This window comes from Fundulus heteroclitus, chromosome 8 (genome assembly GCF_011125445.2).
Source record: "Fundulus heteroclitus isolate FHET01 chromosome 8, MU-UCD_Fhet_4.1, whole genome shotgun sequence".
NCBI classification, from domain to species: Eukaryota; Metazoa; Chordata; class Actinopteri; order Cyprinodontiformes; family Fundulidae; genus Fundulus; species Fundulus heteroclitus.
In genome coordinates, this window is record NC_046368.1 from 23,905,672 (window position 1) to 23,916,536 (window position 10,865).

Sequence of the window (10,865 nt, forward strand, 5' to 3'; positions counted from 1 at the left end):
TCAGCTCTGATACCTGCAGCAACACAACGAAATAAGTGCAATGTAAAAAAAATGTTCCTCCCACTGTTCTCACACTTTGGTGTTTTTGAGGAGATGTCTGGGGGCCATGGAGTTAACCAAGTTTTCTTAAACATTATTGAGCGTGGAGCAAAGCATGCCATCCTTCCCTCACCTATTCCTGCACACTGTGGGTCAGCAGGCTGAAAGAAAGCCACTAGACCTTCCTCTATAGCTCACAAGCATGTTTATCAGCTGTTAGGGAATATTATTGGTATCGGAAAACATGTACAGCCTTAGTTTGGAAAGTATGGGAGCGCCATCTTTTGCTCCCGGGTTTAAAAAAAGTGTTTCAAAACTATAGTTGGTAAGCTCCAAGCTGCATATATCTGTATTCATATTTATATTTTCTGCATTGTAAAATACACTGCAAGGATTTTATTTTGGCTTATCAAGACCTGTAATTGTTTACAAAGTGAATCCAGGTTGTGCACCGTGGGTCTGGACATTTCAAGCATGTAGTCTTCAGATCGTTGCCAAAGATTACATGATTAAATTATTTTTGAAAGAGAGAGAGATTAACAGCCCTGATGGCCTTTTGGGGGCTGTAAATGTCTTCCGTCTTTACTGCAGGCCAGCGGGCGGGACACTGAGAGCGCAGGAGAAACTGGGCTACCAAGCACATGAACACCTTTAAGGAGAACAAGAGGAGCCACCTTTGGACCCTGACGTCATGAACTTGACAACCACGGCACTTCCCCCTTCAAGACACTTCGCCACAACAACTTGATCCTGTCGGGTTCAATCCAGCTTCGACAAGTGATCAAAATGCGGCCGAGGAAGCGGGACGTGCTGCTCCTCTGGTTGCTTGTGTGCTCTGGCGTGGCGGAGGCGCTGGAGCCCATCAGCACCACCATCGCGGTGGCGATGGTGGCTCTCACCGGAATCCTGGCTAGATACCATTACATTTTTTACTACTTCCGCGAGTGCTGCCGACCCGAATGGATCTCCTTCCACAGAACAAGTAAGCAGACACCGCAGCTGAGGGGCCCCTGACAGTCCTTTTGGTTTTAGGTTTTCTCTTGTTTCAGTCTGTTCCAGGGCAGCTGTGGCTACAATGTAGCTCCCCACCATCAGGGTGTGAATGTGTGAATGAATGAGTGAATTCATTGACAACCCCACAGCACACTGACCAGTGTAAAGTGCTTTGGGTTCATCAGATGATTTATTTCAATATTCTCAGCTCACACATCGCTTTTCTAAGAAATGAGGGAATGCTCTCAGTTCTGAACAACTTCTTTGTGCTGCTCTTTGTTTTTATGCCAACGGCAGCTTTTTAATAATGTAGGAGATGCAGAAAATCTTTCAGAAGCAGCTGTATGTCAGGAATGTTACAGTTGCACTGTTCCATAGTCAGAGACCCCCAAGACTGATAAAATATTACACAAAATGAAAACAATAATTTATTCTTTATTACATTTTGGTACTTCCAGTTCTAATTTTCCATTCATATACTTTTGTTTCCATTCCTATATTTTTCTTTCCAAAAACCGTTGGGGCTAAAGCAGATTTCTTAACCTAAATAATGCCAATATATGTATATTTTAATCTGAAAATATACATATAGCCTAATATAAAGTGAGGTTGGAACAAACGAAACACCTACAAGAGAGACAGTCTCAATTCATTTTTAGAAGGATGGGTGAACAATGCTGGCAAAAGGATGAACTCCTGTTGGTAGCATTGTTGCATTAACTCACATTATCCCATCTTTAATTGCATCTGTTGAATATAGCTAATTAATGCTTTAGTTGAGTAACGTTAAACATAAGAAAAACTTACTCTTACCAGATTAAACTGTATTTCATACTTCTTCATGATTTGCTGCCATGTCTTTCAATGCCTTTTCTAATCAGTGTGCCCCCACAGCCCCCCTTTGTGCTGAACGAGTGAAGTGTGAGAAAACAGCTTTAATTCTCTGTCAAATAACTCTCGTATCACTCATACACTGACTTGCTTTTTCAGCAGCAACAGCGTCGTTTCTTATGGTTTAATAGTGTCCATATGCCATCTTTAAAGATTTCCAATTCCACTCAAATTTTTCCTATTCAGCTGCACCAAAATTACATTTAAACCAATCAAAGTTGTACTATAAATGAGTGATTTATTGATATGCAGTATAATGTCCTCCTTTTTGGTGTTATGGAAATGGTCACTATAGATTACAGTGACAAGAGCAATAAGGAACTTAAAAGGGATTGAACTACTTAGGCATATTTACTTTAACGCAATTGTTTCATGTCCTACCCTGCTAACATGAAACAAATGTGCTGAAGTAACTATGCTTAAGTAGATGGAAATGCCCACACTGTTGGACCTCCCACAGAGGCGTTCCTGCTGTGTGGGCCTTCCTACAGCGCTTCATTACTAGATGTGATGTCATTCCCCCATTATTTTTTTAATTTTTATTTCCATTATTTTTTATTAAACTAAGCATACACTGCAAAATCTTGCAGAGGTACACGAAAACTGTAATAACGAAGGCTAGAACACAATAACAACGGATTACAATAGGGTGACCAAAGGGGCGTGTTTTCTGCTGGCTGTGCCTGCAGTTATACTCTTCTCGTTTTCCCAGGGTTAGCGCCAGTTTCTCATGCTTGCTCGGCCTCACCCCCCCCCCCCCCCCCCCCCCCCCCCATGTCAAAAACCCGCCGCCGCCGACATGAAGTTAAGTAGCATAAAGTTAAGGTGCGTTCTGACTCTTTAGTTCAAAGGTCCAAGTACCAAAGAAGTAGCTCTCAGTTTCAAAAATGGTTGGTGATCCCTGCTTTACACTAAAGCAAAGATCAACAACTCCAGTTCTCTTGCGCTCCTGTCCCACAACTTTTGGACACACCCCTGCTTCGACACACCTGAATCAACTGAAGGGTCAGTGATCAGGCCTTTGAAAAAGCTTTCTGACACACCATGGACGTTGCTGCCTTCTGATGAAGGTGTAATGGAGCAGGGATGCATCCTAAAGTTGGCTGACCCCCTGCTCCAAAACAGGGTATTGTAGCTCTAGTGTAATGTTTAGGATCGGTGTCCTACTGGAAGAAAGGTTGAATTCCACTCCAGCCTCGGATGTTTTGCAGCCTCCCTAGATCTACCTGTATCTAGAGCCACCATTCTTACCCACCAGCTTCTCCATCTCCGTTGAAGGAGAGCATCCCCACATCATGGTGCGGCCACCTCCACCCAGTCGTTCTGCTCTGCACTCAGTGTTGGTTCTGAAACCCAGTTTGTTGTTGCAGTTAAAACCGACATTTGGTAATGCTTCCTCATTGTGTCGTGAAGTTGCTGTGTTATGGTGTAAGTACCCTACATAGACAGTGGGAGACTTTAAAAATCACCAGTTTAATGTAGGAAGTTGTGAAATGCATTAGTTTTTATTAATTCACCAGGCAATGGAAGCGCTGAGCGTTTTCTCAAATGGGGATCATTCCAAGAACTGAGAGCAGATCCGTAGGATTCCTGCACACCTTGACTCTTTCGCTGGCTTTCCAGCCCCTAACCCTGACGCCCTTCATGTGTAAATTCTCCAGGGCTCAAGACCGACCTGGACAGAAAGCTCTTCGGGCAGCACATTGCGTCTCGCATCATTTTAAAAGCCGTGACCGGGTTTATGGGCGACAACAACCCCAAGAAGCCCCTGGTGCTCTCCCTGCACGGATGGGCCGGCACCGGGAAGAACTTTGCGAGCAAGCTCATCGCCGATAGCATTTATGCAGAGGGAATGCACAGCGGCTTCGTCCACTTGTTCACGTCCACGCTTCACTTCCCGCATGCGGGGCAGATCGCCACTTACAAGGTAACAGAAACCCCCTGTACAGTAAAATCAGTAAAATCTTTTACTGTCCAGTTCCGACTGGGGCTCATTAGTCGCTTATGTTCTCAGTCTAAGTTACAGCAGTGGGTCAGAGGCAACGTGTCCAACTGTGAGCGCTCCATGTTCATCTTTGATGAGATGGACAAGATGCACCCGGGCTTGATTGACAGCATCAAGCCGTACCTGGACTACTATGACAAGCTGGATGGCGTTTCTTATCGGAAGTCAATCTTCATCTTCCTCAGGTAACATAAGAAATTCTTTTATTGTCCAACAATGGGGGGGTGGTTCTAAAGCGACAGGGAATTATCTTTATCAGAAAGGCTGATATGAAAGTGAAAATCAATACCAGAGTAGGTGTTGCAAAGCTTACGGCACCTGGTACTCCTGATAGGCCCCCCTTACTAACTAGGCCCTACCCTGTTCAAAGGTAAAACGGATTCAGAGCGGTGTGGCCATAAAATGGTTCTTCAGAGTCATATTGGCTTTGACTCTGAACCTGAATGATTGCTGGATTCGGTTTGGTTGATTTTGGTTGAGCATTTCAGAGATGTCCAGTGTTAGCTTTCCTTTCCTCTGCTTCGCCTTTTTGCACGGTAGATGATGACAACGCTGCAGAATCCCCTCCCCTGTCCTTGATGGAGCCTTAGATTAGCTGTCCATCCACTGGTCAACAGCTGGCCTCGGGCCAAATGTCTCTGGTCGGCTTTGACAGCTGGATGTGTCTCGGGGCTGAGAGGCGAGCATGTGACAGACGACACCTGCGCTCATTTTTTTATTTTGTCTAGATAAGAGGCTTAAAGGTCATGTAAGAGAGAGTTTGCTTGCTGATGTTGGAGTAAGCATCTGGGGTTACTTACGTTTTACTACATGAACCAAAAGACAGTCCCAGACATTTTCCAGACTGCTTTAGGCGCATCCGTCCTGTCTTAGAAAAGATGCAAGGTGGCCTCGTGTTTCTTTAGAACGCTGCCAACCGTTGTGTTTCGCAAACCCTGGAGGTCTTGCACTTCCTGAAGCTATGTTGAAGGATCAAATGCTAAGAAATGATCATATGAGTTAAGGGAGTTGTGTATGATTTCAGACTCATGAAAATCATCTGACATTATGAAACTTGTGCAGTTTCACAAATGAGATTCCTCACCTTTTAGGAGATGAAACCTTAGCAATAGTGGTGAAATGTCCCACAATAGGGAACGCTGCGATCAGCTTATTTTGAGCCGTTTTGCAGCGCATGTGCAGCTCACAGAATGCATCCAACCACAGCATGTTGCCAGCTTTGGCACCACGGCGTTGTACGCACCGACGCTGACACCGCCCCATCTGTGAACACAGGGACCAACTTGGTTGGCCAGTCTTGGAAAAGTCCTTTCAGCCCCCCAGTTCAGTCGGACCCGAAAAGTTTATGGTAAATTCTCCGTTGCTGGACACGGACGCAATGAAAACCATTTCCTGCTCAGTTGTTGGGATGTCCTCAGATCGACCAAGAAAAGCAGCCCTCAGAACTCAGGAGTAAATGCACATTCACGTGAATGTGCATTTACTCCTAGCCGCCACGGTGAAGGAGGACCCTCAGAATATTTAGCTTTAAGGAAGACGAGGAGGAAAATATTATTCAGAGCTTTTCCTCATTCACCTTGTCCCACCGTTCGGTAGCTGGGCGCTACATTTCTTCTCAGCTAGCTTGTTTATTAGCAGTGACTAGCGTCACGCTCAGGTGCTCCTTGGTGTTTTCATGTCTGTCAAATAAAGGATGGTTGAAATTCTTTGAGCGCCGTGTGTTGCACCACATGTCGGTGGGCTCATTGTCGGCTTCAAGCTGGGAGCCACGATTCCGAAGAGTCTTTGGCTCTAGCTCTGTTTGCTGTTTCTTTGTAGGTGCCGAAATGGCAAACGAGCTGCTCATCCGTTGCTTTTTTTGGACATCTCCGACAGAGCTTGGAGGTTGCATTGGATTTTAATTAGGGGCATTAAGACTAAAGCAGTCTGAATGTGCCAACGTTTAAGGGGGCAGTAATATTTTGCAATGAGTTCCATACTATGTTTCATGTTGCATATTGAAATCAATAGTTTGTATTCTGCAATGCACTGAGAGTTTGATCTGAGTGCGCCGTTTCTGGTTTTCCTGTGACAGCAACGCAGGAGGAGACGGCATCATCAAGACAGCCCTGGAGTTCTGGAACGCAGACAGAAACCGAGAAGAGATTGAGCTCAAAGACCTGGAGACAGACCTCACCCTGTCTGTCTTCAACAACAACAACAGTGAGCCGAGAGCACGTCAGCGCTTCTTCGAAATCAAGTATTACCTCGAGCGTTTCCGTCTGAAAAGTGCTTTTCCTTTTCTGCCCCTGTAGGCGGCTTCTTTCGTTCGAGTTTGATCGACAGGAGCCTGGTGGATTTCTTCGTTCCCTTCCTGCCTCTGGAGAACAGACACGTGGTCCAGTGCGCCATGGCTGAGATGAAAGCCAGGAACATGAAACCGAACCGCGACGTGGCGGTCAAAGTTGCCAGAGACTTGGTCTACTCCCCCAAATCCGAGAGGGTGTTCTCCGTCAAAGGTTGCAAGTCGATAGAGAGCAAACTGGCCTTCTACTTATAACGTGAGCATCTGAAGGACACAAGGATGAACCACCAGAAATGGAGGACCAATCCTGCCATAATTAAAAATACATACAGAAATAAATGAAGGACTTAATAATATAAAATAGTTTGAAAAAGTAACTAATAATATGAATTTGTGTGCCATTAAATGTGACAAAATAATAAAAAGATTTTTCTTCAACAATTGATCAATTATTCATCTAAAGATATATATTTTTTAACATCCTCTTTTATTTGTACTTTTCTTCTTGGTTTTACTCTGACTTGTTTTTAACCCACTTCTTTTATACATTTTTCTTGAAGTCTTTATTTTGTGTTTGTGTGTTACGCACCAACTCGTCTAGGGGAGGGGAAGTAGCATTTAAATATCACAACCAGGAAGGTTTTTTTTTTTTTTAAAAAAAAAAGGTAATTTGTTGTCCAGTTCGGGGTATGAACAAAAGAGGTTGAAACAATAAATACACCCCCAAGGGACACAACACAAATAACAAAAGAAAAAACCCCACAATGACTTAAGGCCACAAAACCTAGTCCTGATGCTGCAAACAGCATCAAGGTTTAAGCAAAATAAAAAAGGGCAAAAGCCAAAATAAACAAAGCCTACACAAAGCCTTCAAGAGACAGCTACGAATAAGACCTTGTAGCACAACCGTCAGCAGGTTCACAAAGTATCACATACAAACAATATTGTTCTGACAGTCAACAGGCTAAACCACCCAGCAAAGAGGCAAGCTGCTCTAAAACACAGCTGCCCTGTCTGTGTGGGAGAGCTGGGTTTAAATAAAAAGGTCTCCCCACAGATTGGTGGGGCAATCAGGTCACGTCCAATCCAGATGAGGATATTTGCAATAGGGAGTGGCTGAAGGCAGACCAGGAAGCGACACATGAAGGTTGGAGGTCTGGAGGTAGGCAGACCAGGAAGCGACACATGAAGGTTGGAGGTCTAGAGGTTCCCACAGTGGCACCAGCTGGCAGGAAGATGCACCTACACCTGCAAACTTGCACCAAGAAAGAAACACAAAACAAAACAGACAAAGGCCACTGGCCGTAACACCTCCCCTCCTAAAACACAAACCAAAAGGTTAGGGTACAATATCGTACACCATGTTATTTAAACAAGCTAAATTCTTGACAAAGGGTCTGCTAACAAGTTGGCTGCACCCCGTTTGTGTTTAATGTCAAGTTTATAATCTTGTGCCATTAAGGCCCAACGCATGAGTCTTTGGTTGTGGTTGTACATCCGAGAAAGGAATACAAGTGGGTTATGGTCAGTGTACACTGTAATGGGCACAGGACTAGACCCCAAGTACACCTCAAAGTGCTGAAGTGCCAGAAGCAGAGCCGTAGGATGATCAGCTCCATCCTCACCTTCCTGTAATAAAACAGCTCCAGCTCCCACAGCACTAGCATCCACCTCAAGCTTGAAGGCCTTAGACATGTCTGGAGAAGAGAGCACAGGAGCATGTGATAAAAGTGATTTTATATTCTCAAATGCGACCTGACACTCTGGAGTCCACACAAAATCTACCTTTGGGCTTAACAGTGTAGTGAGAGGATTAACTACAGTTGAGAAGTTTCTACAGAAGTTTCTGTAATAACTAGCCATGCCAAGGAAACGGCGAAGGGCTTTTCGTGTGGCAGGTACCGGAAACTCAGAGATGACTGCTATCTTAACATCTACTGGACAAACCTGGCCATTACCAACCTCTCTACCGAGGTAAGTAACAGTAGCTTTTCCAAAGTCACATTTAGCTAGGTTTAGTGTAAGGGATGCCTTTGCGAGTCGGCCGAACACTTGCTTTAAAACAGTTATGTGCTCATCCCAGGTAGAAGTATACATAACTAGGTCATCAAGATAGGCATTGCAGTTTGGCAACCCAGACAGAACAGTATTGACTAGACGTTGAAAAGTAGCTGGTGCATTACACATGCCAAAAGCCATGACCGTATATTGTAAGAACTGGTCTGGTGTTACAAATGCAGAAATCTCTGATGCACGTTCAGTAAGTGGTACCTGCCAATACCCTTTTAAAAGGTCTAACTTACTTATGAATTGAGCATTTCCAATTGCATCAATACAGTCCTCTATTCGAGGAAGAGGAAATGAGTCAATGACTGTAACAGAATTAACCTTTCGGAAATCTGTTATAAAACGAGGAGAGCCATCTGACTTAGTCTCTAAGAGACATGTGGAGCTCCAGGGACTAATGCTTTGCTTGGTAATGCCATGTTCTATCATGTAGTCTGTCTCACCTTTCATTAATGCCCTTTTTACTGGGTTGATTCTGTAAGGGTGCTGTTTTATGGGCTTAGCACCAGCAACATCAATATCATGTTTAATGACTGAGGTTTGTGTGGGAACGTCGTTGAAAAGTTCTGAAAAATTGTCAATTAAAGTGACAATGTCATTCTTTTGCTCTTCTGATAAATGTAAGAGCTGATTAGGCAGCGTCTTTAACATCTCAGAGTTTGGCAATCGTGGAGTTTGGTAAGAGATGGAACACAGTTTCAAACCATCCTAAGCTTTGGAGGAACTTGTTACAATCAGTGCAGAGGAACCAGTGGATGGCAGTGGTGGATCAAATAGTTTTCGGCTTATATTTTGGCCTCGGGCATTGTAAGGCTTTAACATGTTGATATGACATACCCGAGTCTTCCTCCTTCGTTCAGGAGTGCCAATAACATAATCTGTGTCACTTAGTTTGTCATGAACCTCATAAGGTCCAGAAAACTTGGCAGACAGTGCAGAACAAGGCACAGGTAATAATGCCAAAACCTTGTCACCGACTACAAAAGATCGAGACTTGGCAGAGCGGTCATAATGTTTTTTCATGGTCTTTTGTGATTCACAGAGAGATTTCTTTGCAAGTTCACGGGTATGGTGGAGTCTCTCTCTGAACTGACAAACATAGTCCAGAATGTTCTGTCGAGGAGAAACAGTTTCTTCAAAAAGTTTTTCTTTAAGGGTTTTAAGAGGACCACGAAGTGTGTGTCCAAATACCAACTCCGCTGGGCTAAACCCTAGAGATTCCTGTACGGACTCTCGAGCTGCAAACAAGACAAAAGGTATGCCTTCGTCCCAGTCTTTTTCAGCTTCAGCACAATATTTCCGCAGCATGGACTTTAATGTTTGATGCCACCGTTCTAAAGCTCCCTGTGACTCAGGATGATACGCGCTGGAGACAGTATGCTGAATGTTCAACTCTTTTAGGACTTGTTTGAAGAGTTTTGACTGGAAGTTTGTTCCCTGGTCAGTTTGGACTACCTTAGGTAAACCAAAAGTAGATGAAAAACTTTAACATTGCTTTTATGACTGTGCTGGATGTAATCTTACGAAGGGGGATGGCTTCAGGGTAGCGAGTTGATGTACACATCAACGTAAGCAAAAACTTATTACCAGTCTTTGTACGAGGAAGTGGACCAACACAATCCATAATGATGTGTCCAAATGGTTCTCCAACCACAGGTATGGGATGGAGTGGAGCTGGAGGAATTACTTGGTTGGGCTTACCAGCTATCTGACAGGTATGACAGGTGCGGCAGTACTGGCTTACATCGGTTTTTAAACCTGGCCAGTAAAAGTGCTTAAGTATACCACATTCCAGTCAGCATCGGGGAGGACAACAGGACACCACTTTCTCATTAGTACTCCATCATTGACATAGAATGCTACTGGCTCAACTCTAGCTCTGTCAACACTTACCACACTAGAGAAACACTTCTGAAGAGCAGGGTCCATCTTCTGAGCTGCACAAAGTTGGGCATGTGTAATGGGTAGAGAATGACTCTCTTTAGTCAACAACTCATCGTTGTCACCTACATGGTGAACTGCAGGCACCAGTGCATTATCCTGTGGCATTTTGTCATCTGAAAAGATTGGCATAAACAAGCTATCAGACAAGTCAACATTCATTTCTTCAGTTTTCTTCAATTTCTGAGCTCGGGTGAGCACACAGGAAGTAGTAACATTCTTTAATGTAAGGTCTTCCTCTTAAGGAAGAAAACTAGCGACATCAGATATTTCCAGTGCAGGAGTCACCTTACCACCAGCAATATCATTACCTAGTAGAAAGGAAACACCTTTAATTGGTAATGCATTACAAACAGCAACTGGAAAAGTACCAGAAATCAGCTTTGACTGTAATTGCACTAGATGTACTGGCCGGGGGACAGTGCCCATGTCAACTCCTTGCAGTACTACACTGTAGCCACAAGATGAAAACTCAGAGAAAGGTAAGGAGTCTGCCAGGATAATAGACTGTGAGCCTCCAGTATCACGCAAAATGCGGACTGTACGTGGTTCTGCAGACATTCCCGGAATGGAAACCAACCCATCCAGCAAAAAAGGTTCAAAACAGGGATCCGGAGTGCAGTCAAGTTGGGCTTTTTCTGGGAC

The 10,865-nt window shown here is 44.1% G+C and overlaps 1 protein-coding gene across 1 annotated transcript; it reads left to right on the forward strand.

Annotated features, from left to right (window-relative positions):
* The first annotated feature begins 757 nt into the window (after positions 1–757).
* On the forward strand, positions 758–6,501 carry LOC118563952 (torsin-1A-like). The gene is made up of 5 exons (XM_036140397.1): positions 758–1,021; positions 3,585–3,850; positions 3,938–4,113; positions 6,003–6,130; positions 6,223–6,501. Exons 1-5 carry the CDS (start codon positions 826–828, stop codon positions 6,465–6,467), a joined length of 1,011 nt encoding a protein of 336 aa, XP_035996290.1. The 5' UTR covers positions 758–825; the 3' UTR covers positions 6,468–6,501.
* The last annotated feature ends 4,364 nt before the right edge of the window (positions 6,502–10,865 follow it).

Excerpts from the sequence above, each read along its gene's own strand:
- LOC118563952 (XM_036140397.1), top strand. The coding sequence starts at position 826 with ATGCGGCCGAGGAAGCGGGACGTGCTGCTCCTCTGGTTGCTTGTGTGC. Across the intron at positions 4,114-6,002 it reads TCAATCTTCATCTTCCTCAG|CAACGCAGGAGGAGACGGCA; the intron begins GTAACATAAGAA and ends TTCCTGTGACAG. Across the intron at positions 6,131-6,222 it reads TGTCTTCAACAACAACAACA|GCGGCTTCTTTCGTTCGAGT; the intron begins GTGAGCCGAGAG and ends CTGCCCCTGTAG.